At 32.1% G+C, this 16,595-nt stretch overlaps 1 protein-coding gene across 5 annotated transcripts; it reads right to left on the minus strand.

Moving 5' to 3' along the window:
• Positions 1-212: 212 nt before the first annotated feature.
• LOC132176247 (putative serine/threonine-protein kinase PBL19) lies at positions 213-6,943 on the minus strand. 5 transcript variants are annotated; one of them, XM_088514018.1, is made up of 6 exons: positions 6,681-6,943; positions 6,209-6,311; positions 5,082-5,510; positions 2,629-2,889; positions 1,368-1,490; positions 213-911 (listed from the first exon to the last, which is right to left on the minus strand). In XM_088514018.1, the coding sequence occupies exons 3-6, from the start codon at positions 5,430-5,432 to the stop codon at positions 363-365; spliced, it is 1,284 nt and encodes a 427-aa protein (XP_088370144.1). In that variant the 5' UTR covers positions 5,433-5,510; positions 6,209-6,311; positions 6,681-6,943; the 3' UTR covers positions 213-362. The 5 variants fall into 5 exon arrangements, with proteins under 5 accessions (XP_088370144.1, XP_059444400.1, XP_059444384.1 ...); XM_059588417.2 differs by having other exon boundaries at positions 6,217-6,380; XM_059588401.2 differs by having other exon boundaries at positions 6,209-6,380.
• Positions 6,944-16,595: the final 9,652 nt, after the last annotated feature.

The raw sequence follows: 16,595 nt of genomic DNA on the forward strand, positions 1-16,595 counted from the left end.
CTTGTGCACAAATTCTTTTTTCTTCTAATAAATTTTGTTACTTATCAGAAAAGGACAAATGTAGCACAAAGGCAATGTTCTTTCACTTTGATAATTGGATCTTCAGGCACTATTTTCATTCATATTAGTTTTTTCTTTCTTTTTACTAATTCTCGCAAAACAATTCATTAATAATGATTCAGAAAAGCATATCATATGCCGAAGAAGCTATGGAAGAAGAAAAGGAAACATAAGCCTGTCATAAAAATGTCTCAATACAAAACCTGTACAAAAAAAAAAAAAAAAAAATTCTACCTTACTAGCAGTGTCTCCCTATGACTTTGCACACCTTCATAAATGAAACATTGCAAGGCGTACAGCTATTAATTCACTACGGCCCTCTGCATGATCATAAATCTTCTTCTATTTGCACCCTCCACATTCTCACCCAGTTTTTCCAGTTGGTTCATCCGCCTTTTCCACGACTCTGCAGGCTCTATCTTTTTCGTCGTCTTATCCGAGTCAACCGTCTCGTTTTCGAAGGACTCCGGACTTCTCTCAGACGGGTTATCTTCTTCGGATGGTTGGATTATCTGCTTCAATCTCTCTACCACCTTACTCATCGTTGGCCGTTCTTTTGCGCTCTTTAGTAAACAATTCTCAGCTAACAGGGCAATTTTTCGAGCTGCACCGCTAGAATACTGGTTTTCCAGTCGAGGGTCCATCATCAAGTTGAACTTTTTACCCTCAGCAGGGTACTGTTTCACCCATTCCAAAAGCTTCTGTTCTCCCTTTGGGCGGTTTCTTTCTAATGATCTCCTGCCTGTAAGAACCTCATACAATACCACACCAAAACTCCACACATCACTCTTACTTGTCAGATGACCCGTCTCGATGTAATCTGGAGCAGCATACCCGTATGTTCCGACCACCTGATCACCAAAAATTTCCTAATGAGCACCACAACAATCTCCCATTTTTTTAGTTCAGTTGTTCCAATGGAACCTGAATTTTCTTCTAAAACCATTAGTATCTTCAAAATACATAAAAAGTTTTGTGCTTAAAACAAATCCAACATGACAAGATAGGTTTCTATAAGGTATTTTTAATTCTCTCAAACACACCTTGCTGGTCTCACACAAATTCATTCTTGAATTTTACACGATCATTTCCACTTCAATTACAGAAATTTTAATCCTTTCCTGTATTAAAAGGATATATAACATGATTTGTAGTATTATCTACTAGGTTTTTTCTCCCCTTTTTTTCCTGTTTGTCTGAGCATAGTGTGCCCTGATTAAAGAAACAATTCTATGAAGTGATTTTTTTCCTTGTTATTAGTGATGCTACCTAAAATGCTAACAAAAACAAGTGCACACAACACTTACAGCTGTTGAAACATGAGTTCTCCCATCCACTGGTCCCTCCCTAGCAAGCCCAAAGTCCGAAAGCTTTGGTTTGAAATTCTCATCCAACAAGATATTGGATGCCTTGAAATCTCGAAATATTACCTTCAGCATGAGCATAATGCATGTTAGGTTGACAATGATGAAGAGCAAAGTTGAATCTTGAACACGGCATGTTGTGAAGGTGTAATAGAAGGCATGAAGTAGAATTGATTGGGCAACAATGCTTGCCACATACCATCTTTGAATGCTCCTTCATGACTGAGCTCTTTATCAAATATTTTGAAATTTCTATTGCAATAAATGATAACATCATCAAAAGGCAGTGAGGGATGTAAAAGCTGCTAGCTTTTGCAATCGACCAGAAAAAGTAACCTGTATCAGTCATCAAGTTTTCACTCACATCCACCAAGGGTAATTATTATATAGATATGGGTTCAGAGATCTAAAAGCTAATTGGTCAAGATCTTCTCTTAGAGCATCTCCAGTAATGTTATGCATTTTAGCTAATAGAAAAGCATCATTTTCTACTTTATCTGCTACGCATCATTTTCTACTTTATCTGCTACTTTTCAATACAAACTCCAACAGAATTTCTATTACATTCTCTATATTTTCTTGAAATATTATTTTCCATTATTTATTTTTTTATTGTTTTTTTAAGCCACCAAGAGAGAACAGAGAGAAATTATTGTAGCAAAGAGAGAGAGAGCAAAGAGAGAAATGATTAAAAGAAGAATACATAAGCTATAGTGCTTGCCTAATCAAAAAGCAAAATATGCTTTTTAGATAAGGAAAAGACAAGTTGATGGACGTGATTTTCATATTAACTCAATATGGAGGTTTGAGAAAGCAAACTATAATTTAAATGTATACAATAACATTCTATTAAAAGGCATGTATTTCCAAGTGTCTCTATGAAGTGATTTTCTCCTTTTAGCTAGGTGTTTCTCTTGTATACTTCTTATTGCGCTTTTCGCTTTTAATTTCGATTACTTAAAAAAAAAAAAAAAAAAAACTGCTTGATTGGAAACAGAAAAAAACATACAGTTGACAAGAATGGTAAACTAAGGTGATACTGAAACCATCAAAATGCCAAGAAGCTGCAGCACCTATAACATCAGGCTAACAGGTTGGGGAGTGCAAAGAACCAAGGTTATGTTTCAGAGGAAAAAAATTGTATCACTATAGACATTTGTATGGAATAACTAAAACAATAAGTGGAATTTTTTCAGAGCAGAACCTGAACTTCCAATCCTTCATGCAGATAAAGTAGTCCTTGAGCTGCTTCCAGTACTATCTGTAATCTCGTTTTCCAAGAAAGAGCTGGATATGCCTTGTTGAAAAGATGATCGTCTAAGCTTTTGTTCAGCATATATTCATATACAAGCAATCGCTGGATCCCTCTTTCACCATCAACAGCACAGTATCCTATGAGTTTAACGAGATTTGGGTGCTCCACAACACCAAGAAATTGAACTTCTGACACCCATTGTTTGTGGCCCTATATTGGCAAAGAGAGAATTATAGAACATTATCCATTCAGGAAATCAAAATCCTTATAATCACAGTTAAAATCAAGGAAAAATAACTGCGATTATAGAAAGAAACAACAAGAATAAGAGAGAGGAAATAAGATCTTTCATCAAGTTCAAGCACAAACAGGCTTTTTTTGAAGTGTGTTTGCGTGCGGACAAATAGATGGTTCTTTTTTCCTTTTTCTTTTATTTTAAATTTTGAGGTATGGCGTCTTGAGAAGGAAAATTAAGGAAAAAGGCTTGCTAATCACACATCTCATTCATCTCATCACATAATTTTTCACCCTTTAGTATTGTTAAAATATTGATTAAATAATGAAATTTACTTCTTCCAATTAGTTTAAACTTTTGGGACAAGCGGTGATTTAACATGGTATGAGAGTCAAATGTCTTGAGTTTGAACCTTGACTCCATCATTCACCCCCCATTTAATTAAAGTATTCCATGTGTTGAGCCTCACCTATTAAAAGGAAGTTCGAGCCCACATGTAATGGGAGTGTTGAAGTATTGATTAAATAATTAAATTTACTTCTTCCTATCAGCTTAAGCTTTTGTGACAAGTTATAATATAAAAAGTATAATTAGTAAGTAAACACAACAGTCTATGGTTCTAAAACCTTTTCTGCTAGCTGAATACTGTGTTTCCGAAGATGTACAAAATGATAAAATCTGAAATAATCTGCTTTACCATGTGATTAGAGCTACTTAAATACATATAGAATCCTAATTCCAAATCCTTCATTCTATACACCAATCAAATTTTGAAACCTGTATATGTACCAGTTGTCCAAAAAGAGACAATCGTTGGACTTCAGGAAACCTTCCTCTTGGAAAATAATTCAGGCTTCAGTTCAGTAGATCAAGAAGCAGCATTATTGCCTGAAAAGGAATCCTACAGGCCTTACTAGAATAGAAGCACTAACTGATAATGAGTTGTGTCTCTGACTCTCTGGGACTCAAATTGAACCAGTTTTATAAGATTTTTTTTTTCAATAAGTAATCGAAATTTCAATGTAGGGGAGTCTTAAAGTGGGAAGAAAAAGAAAGCAATAAGCCTTCTAAGTTACACAGTTGCAGGATCAATGGAGAAACATTTACAGTGGCAACAATGCTGACAAACCATTTGGACAACCAGCAAAAGAGTGGATCAGTGGTAAGGACAACAGACAAAGAGCAGCGATGGATGTTATTTAGATACGGTACGATATTGAAGTTCGTGGTCATGGAGTGCTGCTATGTATCACTTATGGAGACAAAGAAATGACATTCGGCATGGCAATCAACCAAAAACATAGGAAAGGCTGATACAGAGGATTGTCTGGGATGTGAGGTGAGAAGCCGAATTAGAGGTAACGGGAAGTTTAGGAAAAATGATTTGAATGTAGAGATTTGTAGTAAATGGGGGTATAGTAAAAGAATTTATAATGCAGAAATAATAAGACACAGAGATATGTGTAGTTCGGTCTATGACCTACATCCACAAGATCAAGCCCTAAGGCTGCATTAAGCTCTTATTTCTCTGGATAATATTTACAATATAACATGCTCCTATTTATAAGATAATCATGTTGAATACAAATAGACTTCTACTCTAGCTTGGTTAGCTGTGATATTTTTCAACTGTAAGTCAATAATAGTCTTATACTGTGACTATTATTCTTGAACTCCATGGTATACTCTAACATATAGTACATAATGTTTTGTATTGATAGGGAAGTTAGGTTGGGTTTGTTGCTCTATTTTGATAGTTTACTGTCATTGTTTTGTTAAAGTTCTCACATTGCTGAGGAAGATAGAATGTGGTTAGGTTGATTTAGTTGTTGTTGTTGTTTTGGTTTGTAAAGCTTTTATTGTTCCAGTTGGCTACTGGAGTGTCGTGTAATCCGAGGTTTTGTGGTGATACAATATTCATTCATCCAATATATATACATTGAAGTTCATGTTATCCACTACTGCCCTTAGGTCTATGAAAAAACAATCAAAACACATCCCTATAGAATGTGTAAAACCAAGTCAACAATATTTCAACATTATTCTATAGACCATTTGATCATTTATATTGAGCATGAACTCAACAGTCAACACTATTCTTACACGCATTAAAAGAATATACCTCATCATATTGTCAAACAATATTCTTAGAAGTCCAATCTCATACCTGTAAGCCATCTTTATTGAGCTTTTTAATGGCAACCATAATTGGATCGCCATTCCCCTCAGCAGGCTTGATTGAACCTTTATACACATTCCCAAATCCACCTTCACCAATCTTAAGCAGCCTATTGAAATTATTTGTCGCCTGTCTGAGCTCTGAGTATGAGAAAACGCGCAAATTATGAGCCTTCTCCTCATACAGTTCCGGTATACTACGCGTGGAAGAGACAGACCATGAAGACTTAGTGACCCTATCAGCTCCAGAATAATCAGATTTTCCTTGCTCTTTCAACTGTGGTGCTGATCTTCGTTCCCTGCCTCTGGATTTGTCCTTAAAGTAGTAGAAACACTTCATCTTATGGAATTTAACAGCAAGTTCCTAAATTTAAATGTTAACTTTTTTTACTGCCATTGGATCAACCGTGAAAAAGGACTGCAATTGAATAGACAAAAATAATCACAAAATATCAGTATCCTGGGCTAATTTAAACATCATAAGAGAGAGAGAGAACTAGAACAAGGAAAATTTTGATAAATAAATGAAAAACCAGGGAAAGTTGGGAGATTTGGTGAATAATCTAGAAAGAGAGGGGGGGGGGGGGGGGGGAGGGGGGGGGGGTGGAGCAATGGAATCAAAGAGAGAAAATCAAATCCAAAGAGATGGCTATTCAGCAGGAAGAAATCAAAACCAAGGCAGGGAAGGGAAGCCAAGGTATAAGGGAACTGTAAAATGGAAGCAAACACGTAAATGCAGAAGGAAGACTACGAATGGTACAAAAAATGAAGCAATCAAGGAGGACAAAGAACAGCCAGATAGGCAAATTGAAGTTGCCTGAGAGAAGAAGGATACCAAAACTGAGAAAACCCAGATGGGGAACCCAGTAAAACAATAAACTTTACAAAGATTACGATAGATGATGCAAATGTAAATTGAAGTTCAAGGAAGTCAAAGGGTGACCCAGATGAGAAAACATAAGCAAAATCAAGCAAGCATAAGAAACACAAGCAAAACATGATAAATAAGAGAGACAAAAAGTCCAGAAACTGCAGTATTTTTGTATGAGATGAATGAAAGAAAGAAAAAACACAATACAAATGCAAATAAAGAGAGATGGTGATCATGTAGTTTACCTATGTACCTATGGTGTCGAGGCAGAGTTCCATAGATTTCTTCTCTTGCTTTGCTTCTCTCTCTGACTCTCTCTCTCTCTCTCTCTCTCTCTCTCTCTGTAGACTACGAATGGTACAAAAAATGAAGAAATCAAGAAGGACAAGAACAGCCAGATAGGCAAATTGAAGTTGCCTGAGAGAAGAAGGATACCAAAACTGAGAAAACCCAAATGGGGAACCCAGTAAAACAATAAACTTTACAAAGATTACGATAGAAGATGCAAATGTAAATTGAAGTTCAAGGAAGTCAAAGGTGACCCAGATGAGAAAACATAAGCAAAATCAAGCAAGCATAAGAAACACAAGCAAAACATGATAAATAAGAGAGAGACAAAAAATCCAGAAACTGCAGTATTTTTGTATGAGATGAATGAAAGAAAGAAAAAACACACTACAAATGCAAATAAAGAGAGATGGTGATCATGTAGTTTACCTATGTACCTATGGTATCGAGGCAGAGTTCCACAGATTTCTTCTCTCGCTTTGCTTCTCTCTCTCTCTCTCTCTCTCTCTCTCTGTGAAAACCGAATTAATGCTCTCTCTGGGTTCTGTTCGGCTTGCAAATAAAGATTGGTGGAGGAAATACTGTAGAGATATTTATTCAGACCCTTTTTTATTCTTACACTTTTATCGAAGAATTCAACGAAGGAATAGAAAATCAACATAAAAGTTTGGCTCTTTCAGCTCAACGTGCCAGACGAAGCTCGCTTCTGTTGGAGAAGTCCTTCGAAAATTGGACTTTTTTATTATTATTTATTTATTCATTTTTTATTCCCCGAATAAGATATCTCTCTCTCTATATCCCCAGTTGGGGAATGGCAAGGACATTTGCAAGTGAAGTTTGCTTGTTCAATTTCAACCAAAATTAAAAATTAAAAAGAAAAGTGACTTCTTCCATATATAGGAGTAAGAGTTCCAATATTCCACGCGGCATTGTAAATTTATTATTGATTTTTTCTTTTAACAATGATTAATCTAAAAGTTGATCTAGTTAATAGTTAAATAATGGTGTAATATATAACACTACTTTACGAGTAATGTAACTATTTATATGTATTTATTACACTCATTTCACATAAATTGAAGTGGCGTGTTTTAAGTAGTTTATCTCATATTAGATTATTAGTCACTTAAAAAAAAACAAAAAAAAAAAATTACTTAAAATACGCTTCATTAACCAGCATAAAATGAATATGAAGAATAGTAATATGGATTCCATATAAATAGACAATATTGTGTTTTCTACTCGCATCAATATAAATAGACACATACATGTAGAGCTCATGTTCATGCTTTTGGGTAGGCATGAAACTAAAAATTTAGAATAATACTATTTTTTACGCTAAATTTTGACATCAACTTCAAACCAGATTTTAAGTTGCGAATATTCTTAATTTGAAAAAAAAAAAAAATAGAGTGGCAAACATAGAAAGCATATTAAAATATGCCACATTGATTGTATGAGGAGTAACATTACTAAAAAAAAAATAATAATAAATTTGGACGGTTCTGGCATCATTAAAAAAAAATTAAGGGGTTATTATTAATAAAGTAAGAGAAAAAACTTAAATATATTTTTTTAACAAATCTTTTAGAGATTAAATTGAATTCAAGGTGGAGGGGACTTCACCTAGGGGTGTAAATGAGCTGAGCTTGAGCGAGCTTTCTTTATTTGGGCTCGGCTCGTTTAAATTTTACTCGAGCTTGAGCCGAGCTTAAAGACGAACAAAAAAAATCGAGTTCAGGCTCATAATAAGTCGAGCCAAGAGCTGGCTCTTATATTTAATTTATTTTTCTATTATAAATTTAAAGTTCAAGTACTCTTAAACGGCTCAAGAAGCCAACTTGTATATGAGCATTTGCTTAGCCTTGTTAGCTGAACATGGAGCCTGAGTTAAGACAACAAGACACTTGGTTTCGAAGAGAGAGGATATGCATCATTTTATGATAAAATGATGCTATTAGGAAAAAAAAAATCATCAATTTTTAATATTAATATGAGCAACTATGTGAACAACTACTAATTCAAACCTTATATGAGCTGCTCAGAGTTCAACGGGATCGAGCTGAACTTACTTTGTTTAATATTGGAGCCAGTATTTACATTCACGAAACGCCTCATTTAATAATCGAGTCGAGCACAAGCCAAGCTTATCCTCGCTCGCGAACCACTTGCTCGTTTAACACCCCTCCACCCTCGCCTCTCTTTGCCTCTCGCTGCTTCTAATTGTAGGAGTAAGAAAATCTACAAAAAGCTAAACGTTTGGAAATATTTAAAAAAAAATAAATAAAAATATTAACAAATAATTAGAACATAAAAAAACTCTTAAAAGTACAAAAACAATTTTTATTTTTTGTTAAATCATAACGCTTATTCAAATTAAAAACCATAAAAAATAAAAATAAAAAATAAAAATCCAAAATAAATTAACAAATAGAACCTTCTACAAGTATTTGTGTCCCAACTTTCACGTGATCTTATCTTTGTGCATTTAAGGCATGAAACCTACCCTTCATTATTATATATTTATATATATAAGAGTTAATGAAGAGTCAATGAATTAGGAACTTTGGAAAATATTAATTATTCAGAATAATAGGAAAAAAAAAACTAAAATTATGGGTAAAAGGTAAAACCAAAACAAAGACATTTGAACTACCATACATTTTGAAAAGATTTCTTCAAATTTCAAAACTTTCAATTTAATATTTTTAACTTTCAGTTTGATGCAATGCTCCTTTTGTCAAATTCAACCGTTAACCCCTAACGGGCAAGATTAAAAAACCAAATTACCCTTCAATTTTAGTCTTTAATTTTAATTTTTAATTTGAAATTAAAAGTAAATTTGCAATTTTATTAAAAAAAAAAAAGTTAAGGGTATAAAATGTTATTTTATCATATTTAACGTTTAAAATCTAACAGAGAGAGTACATTGCATCAAATTAAAAGTTCACGAGCTAAAATTAAGAATTTTTAAAAAAATTTAAAAATTTACTCAAAATGCTTGATAACTAACTAATAAAAAATAAAAAAGGCTCAAGGGCATTGACTTGACCCGTGATAAAATTTGAAAGAAACAGTTGAGAAGGCAGGGAAGCTTCTAAAAAGAATGAACAAGACAAAGAAGGTGTCAATGTTTGACGATTCCTTCCCATGCAAAATTGACATAACATGGCTGGGTTGACTTTTGGCATTAACTATGAAGACAGACACATATGACAATTGGAGTTATGTTTATCCTCGCAACATTAAAATCATCAACACTTGTTACACAAAGTCAATGAAATGTTGGTATGGAACTCACTTAGTCAATTAAAATGTCGGGAAAATTTGACCTACCCTTTTTATTTTATTAAAAGGTTATTAAATTGGTTGGGTCGGTTCTTTACTTTTCGGAGAATGTTAGGTGTTATTTTTTTGTTTTCTTAGTAATTTTTTTGGTTTTAAGTAAATATTACTTTCTAAAAAAAAAAAAAAAAAGTGATCATTATTTTTCTGACTATTTTTTTTTTTAACAAAATAATATACACCTAAAATCAGGAGAACATAAAGAGAACACCTAGCATTTCTCCTATCTCTCTCACTCGTTTTTTAGAAAATAATATCCACTTAGGATCAGAAAAACACCTCCCTTTAAAGTTTATAAACTCTTAATTTAGTGCACTAAACTTTTAAGTTTTTGCAATGTCACTATTCCATTAGTTTTTTTCGTTAAATCCTAACGAAAATGTGTCAAAATTACTAAAATACCATTTTTTAATTTTATTAATTCTCATATGCTTAAAAACACATAATACTTTTAAAAACTGAATTAAATTTTCTTTCTACGACTCAATTTCTATTTGATGGAGTCAAGTTGGTCAAGTTGTGTACCCTTTGCCACGAATTGAACACAATCATGAGAAGGAAAAATGGCAAAATCCTGTCCCCTATAAAACAGTGTAAGTTTCAGCATCAAACAGGACTTTCCAAGACCTTTAATTTGGCCATTTCTATCAATATTTCCTTCTTTTATAATGAATTAATTATCATCATCAAATAACTTACAAAAAAAAAAAAAAATTATCATCATCCAATTTTGTTGCGTGTGGCCAAAGACAAGTCCCCATCTACATTTGAACTTTGAAGACTTGTGATCAAAGTCATTCCTGCTGTAACCTAATCCTCAATTCTTTGACTATACCAATCTCACCCCCCCAAGTAATCCTCTATACCATTGTCAACACGGTAATCCTGCTTTGCACGCTAACCCTATTATTGAGTAATATTATAAATAGGACTTTCTTTTTTTTTAATCGTCTCAAAGTTACGTGGCTTTTAAAATCACTATTCTCTAATGTTAACACATGAATAGTGAATGACGCCTCTTGATGTCGTCTTCACAAAACGAAGCCTTTTTAGGGCGTCGTTAATAATCCAATTTTTTGTAGTGACATCACTTTTGAGGATATAATAAAGTTCTACTTATAGCATGATTCCCTATTATTACCAAGAGTCGAGGGGCAATTAAGAATGGCTTGATTATAGACACATTTAGTGTTATGAAATTTATCATTTTTTATCAGTTTAAACTTTTGGGATAATTTATGATATCATAACATGATATCAGAGTAAATGTATGATCCGAATAATGCCTTTGTAATTTACCTCACATTTTAATTATTATTCTATGTGTTGAGTCTTAATTATTAAGGGAAAATGTTAAATATTAATTAAATTATTAGAATCATTATTATTTTTTATTAATTTAAGCTTTTGAGATAATTAATAATTTAATACTTAGTATAATTATTGGATTACAAGTACATCCATTTCCAGATTCCATATAGGAAGAGCCTCAATGAGGGACAACACTTGCATATATAGATATCCAAACAATTAACTTTCAATGTTTTCTAGTAGCATAAGTCAAACCCTACCATAAACAATGGAATTAATAAATTAATAAAAACAAGATATAAGCATTTGAATAATCCAACCAAAAAAAAAAAGAAAAAGGGTAATTAATACTTACCCACAAAAAAGAAAAAAGAAAAGAAAAGGTGTATAAAGAAGTATTATGTGCAGCAGAACTGTTATTACTTGTCACATATTGCTTATATTATCAATTTAGTTTTGATTAGTGTATTTCAATTGGCTTAAGCTTCTTTTCCAATCACATGCCTCTTTAACAACCTCCACATGGTTAGTGAGCTGCCAATCTTGAAGGCTTCTCCTTGCTCCGTGCGTATTAACAGTTCAAGTGCTTTCTTTATGGAGGTGTTGATGTCATACACTTGATGTCATCCTCTTGATTTTTTTTTTTTAATGTAAAATTATAGTATTTCAAGTGGTATTATATTAGTTATCACCAAAAGAGTTAGAATAACTTTTAGATTAATGTTAGGATAAAGTCCACTTAACCCCCTCAAACTACCACTCCAATGACAATCTACCCCCTAAACTATCAATTGCAACAATTTACCCCACAAACTACAAAAACAATGACAATCTACCCCCAATTTTAACAAAATGACAAAATTACACTTACTAAAACAAAAACAAAAATACTAAAATTTATTTTTATTTTTTCAAAAATTTAAGGGTATTTTTGTCTTATTAAAAATTTTATAGCGGTAATTTCATCATTTTGCTAACATTGGGGGGGTACATTGTCATTGTTTTGGTAGTTTGAAGAGTAAATTGTCGTAATTGATAGTTTTGGAGGTAGATTATCATTAAAATGGTAGTGTGAGGGGGTTAAATAGATTTTTCATACTCATTTATCACACTTATTTTATATTGATTGACGTTACGTATTCTAAGTAATTTTTCATATCAGTCATTTAAAAAAAAATCATTCAAAACACGTTAAGTCGATATAAAATGGGGTACAATAACTCTTTTTATCTTAACTGAAGTATAGGAGAGATTCAAAAAGTTTGTTAACTTTTTTTTGACAGTTATTAAATCTATTAAATCATTAACTATTTCAAAAACTCAAGTTAATAAAAATTAATGAATTTCATCATTTAATTACCATTCTAACATTAAAGCTTGCAAATAATTATATAAATAAAGAGGTGGTATTTTCAAGTTTAGAATTAAATATTTATTTATTTTCCTAGGAGAATTTGTACACAATCAACATAAAAATTAATTGAACCAAGAACACATGAACCCACAAATTTTGTTGGGGTTGCACACTACTCTTCAAGACCAGAATTTCTTTGAACTTTTTTTTTTTTTTTTTTGAAAAAAGGCCAGATTAGTTCTTAATTAAATAATTGCCTCTTGTGTTAATAAAAAGGAAATGACATATTCTTCACTATTCAATCTTATCTTCCATATGGCATGAGTTAACAATTCAATTTTATATGTGGAAATTGCACTTATTATTATTATTATTATTATTATTATTATTAAATGATTAGGACGAATATGATAAAAATTTGAAACTCTTTTTTTTATTGATACTACCTTTGTCACGTCTCTAATTTCCGGCCTACATTCAGAGAGCCCAATGATGTCAACCGCCTCTCACCATCTTTGCACTAATGAATAATTTTATTCATTAACCTTTCTTTTATCCCTCTCTTGATTTTTTTAATTAAAAAAATTAATCTCTATACACTAAAGCTCCGTTTGTTTTGGCGTAAAATATTTTTTGTATTTTTCGGTACACCGTCATGACTTCACCAGGACCCGGTCGGGACAATATCATAATTTAAAGTTATAGATATATATATATAATTTGTGACTTTCCTTACGCATCAAACACCAAAAATGTTTTCAAGGAAATCATTTTTCAATAAAATGCTTTATGCTGAAATATTTTTCGATGGAAAACATTTTACATTGGAACGAACAGAGCCTAAATACTATAAGAGACCACGACACATGGGTTTTGTAAGAATGAGAGGAGAATAAAAGAGTGATGTATATGATAACTCCATAATTATGCATACGAGGAGTAGCAAGAAATTTAAAACGTGTTGCATACAACATCAAATATTTGGAACGGGATCCTCTCAAGTTTATTTGTACTAGAGAGTATCCCATTAGTTATATTTGAAAAATATTTTTGTCATTTTACTTTTTAAAATAATAAAATTATTCTTCAAATATAACTAACTGGAGAAAATCTTAATTTCAAATGTTTTCAAGTGCCTGTTGGTAAGATATTAATTGAATAATAAATAATGTTAGTTGTGAACTAGAGCCTAGTAGTTGAGGATGTCATAAGTTCAGTTGGTCAGTTGGTCCCAGCCAGTAATGTTGCATGCAACAAAACAAAGCTTTCCAGCCAAGTCCAAGACATCAAAAAAATGTACTTTCAATGGACTACTACAGTATTTTTCTTCGGCTTCAATCACTTTCCAGTGGTTGTTGCTGATTCCTAGCGGGGGTCCAGACTACTATTGGTTGTTGCTAGTTTCTAGTCAGTCTGGACCCCTTTTGTTTTTGTAGCCGCCTTGAGCGGCCCATTGAGATGACCGGGTCATTTGTTTGACCAATTTCCTATCTTATGTAATTATTGTTGCACTGTTTTAGTTTGTTTTGAGTTTGTTGTTGGGGTACCCACTCCATTTTCGTTTTTTATATCTCCTACTTCTTCTTCCTTTCGAATCATGAGTGGTAAAAATCTTCCCCTTCAATAATAATATGGCATGGACAAAAGTACTCCAAATTTACCTTTATATATGTATATACATATTAGAGAGAAAGAGAGAGAGAGAGAGTATTTGGAATAATTCAATAACCTTTATGGTCCAACTCGGTCTTCAAATTTCGGCCCCAACTCGGTCTTCAAATTTCGGCCCAAACCGATACTGGACTCAAGCGCCCAGAGGAAAAAGACAATAGGCCCAACCACATTGTTGGATTCTTTTTTTGTTTTTGTTTGTTTGAGGTAACCATATATTTTGGATTTGCTTGAAGAATCTGATCGTCCAAAATTAGCCCTTTTAATATTCTCGCCAAAAAGTTATGCTTCCATTGCCACGGCCCACGAATCTTTGATGAATTTCTTGAAAAAATATAATATTTAGCATACTGCTGTATAATTGAAATGATATGACAGTAAAAGTTAATCTTTAAATTAACAAGGGCATGTAAAAAGAATAATTCAAAGGCTAATTTTTACTACTATGTCATTTCAATCGTATAGCAATATACTAAAATACCATTTCACTTTTTTAAATTAATACAATTATCCACAATTATGAGATGAAATAAACCGAAAAAAGGATTAGTGCTACTTAGTAGACCATTATTCGATTGTTATATAACTGAGATAATGTGGCAGTAAAAATTAACTATTATTTTTTTGTTTTGTTTTTACAAAGTGTTAATCTAATGACAAGATTTTTACTTCTACAACACCAAGTTATAATAGTCTACCAAATAATATTACTAAAAAAAAAAAAAATTATATCATCTTTTACTGCTTGGTTTTAAAGAATAAAGATAACATTTCTCTACAAATTCCATTCATTTTGAAGAACATGTTAGCAGACTGCCGAAGTTACTGCCCTAAAAGCTTAAATTAATTAAAAAATTATAAATTTAATTATTTAAATTAAAATCTTAACTAAAACGAGCTTACACATTGAAGTGTTTTAGACAAGGAAAAAAAAAACAAATAAAGTTGATGTTACTTGCTTTGGTTAGCAAATGGGTTATACTTAATCCCGCCTCTAATCAACCATGTTCACACAAGGGAATATGAATAAAAACAAACAAAGAGTAGCCTGATGTGCATAGCCAGATAATGTAAACTTTGTTGGCATAATAATATGATAATGGATGTAAACTTTAAAACTTCTTAGAGTTTCTTATGAGGTCTTAATTATCGTCTTCGGTGATTTATTCCTGACCTCCTAAAATTGAAGCCTCAATCCCTCCTCCACCGCTTTGGAACTCCCTTGGTTTTCATATTCGGTTTTTTCAAATCTTCATTTGTTATCCTCCATTAGCTTCTCCCACCAACTTCACTAGCCTCTAGGCCCCTCGTTGCCGCCTTTGCTTAGCTTTCACGCGCCAGCTCGTTCCTGCCGTCTTTGTCGTTGGTGTTGCACAATTATGGGATTGATGATTTATTTATGTTATTTTCTTTATATTTCTGTGGTGTGTTGTTGTAATACCCACAATTTGAAAACTTTTGTGGTGTATTGGCATAATAATATGATAATGAATGTAAACTTGAAAACTTCTTAGTGAAGTTTTCTCTCCAACTAAGACTTATCTCGCAAGTCGCCTATTTTTGCTTTGTTTGGAAAAAAGGAATAACTTACCCCCCTTTTTTGTTTTTAATTAAGATTTATCTAAAGGTGGATTGAACATGCCAGTAAATAATGCAAAATAACATTTTTCTTATGCAATTTTGTTTAAGATAAATGTCATTTAATGGACTATTATACAACAACCATGTAATTGAAATGACTTGATAGTGAAAATTAGTTTTTTATTTTTTAAACAAATTGATCAAAATACCGCATTGACAGTCATATAGCAATCTAATAAATATAATTTTTATTTATTTTAAAATATATATTTTGCTTGTAAAATCGCATTGCCAAACGCACTACTGCTCTCCTTTGTAAACAAAGTAGTTCTTCTACTACTTTTTGGAAAGGTATGCTTGACTTTTGCCTGACACAATTTAGGCCAAGGTTTTATTTTATTTTATTCTATTCTATTCTATATATGTTTATTCATTTGATGTGAACTTTAGACTTATTTCTCCCTAAACAAAATAAATAAATAAAGCCACGCCAAGAATCATCTCCATTTATACATATGGATATGATACATTTAAACCTAAACTCAATTTCAATCTTAATTGACACCAACCCACCAATACAAAAAGAAAAGAATCCAAATATAATTTAATATTGGTTGACTCTCACCTCTATTTTAATGATAAAAAGGAGAATTATGATTAGATTATAATAAGTATCTATAGTGGACTTAATCATTTTACTTCAAATAAAAACAAGGAATACAAGTAGTTAGTTAAATTGGATTAATTTATGTTAATCTAAAATTAAATATTGATAAATATGATAAAAGTGGAATAACATATCAAAAATAATAATAATGGGTGCTTTTGTAATTGTAACACAATACAATTTTCGTAAGCCTGATTGCTTATGTGATAATAACTATACTCCAATTAAGAACCCAAAATAAGAATTTAGTAGGGAGATGGGTTTTTATGATATAATAATGGGAGCAAATATGGTCATATAGTAGATAGATTTAAGAAGATAATGTGTCTTTTGAGATTTCGCAGAATTGAACATGTTTTAGCTAAATAAGCTATTATTTATATCATATTGATAGTGTTTGGATCGAATACATTTT

Source organism: Corylus avellana, chromosome 2, assembly GCF_965113065.1.
Source record: "Corylus avellana chromosome 2, dhCorAvel1.hap1.2, whole genome shotgun sequence".
In the NCBI taxonomy this organism is placed as follows: domain Eukaryota; kingdom Viridiplantae; phylum Streptophyta; class Magnoliopsida; order Fagales; family Betulaceae; genus Corylus; species Corylus avellana.

What these genes read in the sequence shown, in the direction of transcription:
- LOC132176247 (XM_059588426.2), bottom strand. Translation starts at nt 5,432, where the DNA reads ATGAAGTGTTTCTACTACTTTAAGGACAAATCCAGAGGCAGGGAACGA. An exon ending in TCAATAAAGATGGCTTACAG is followed by an intron (nt 2,890 to 5,081) that starts GTATGAGATTGG and finishes TTGCCAATATAG; the next exon opens with GGCCACAAACAATGGGTGTC. An exon ending in GAACTCATGTTTCAACAGCT is followed by an intron (nt 912 to 1,367) that starts GTAAGTGTTGTG and finishes TTTGGTGATCAG; the next exon opens with GTGGTCGGAACATACGGGTA.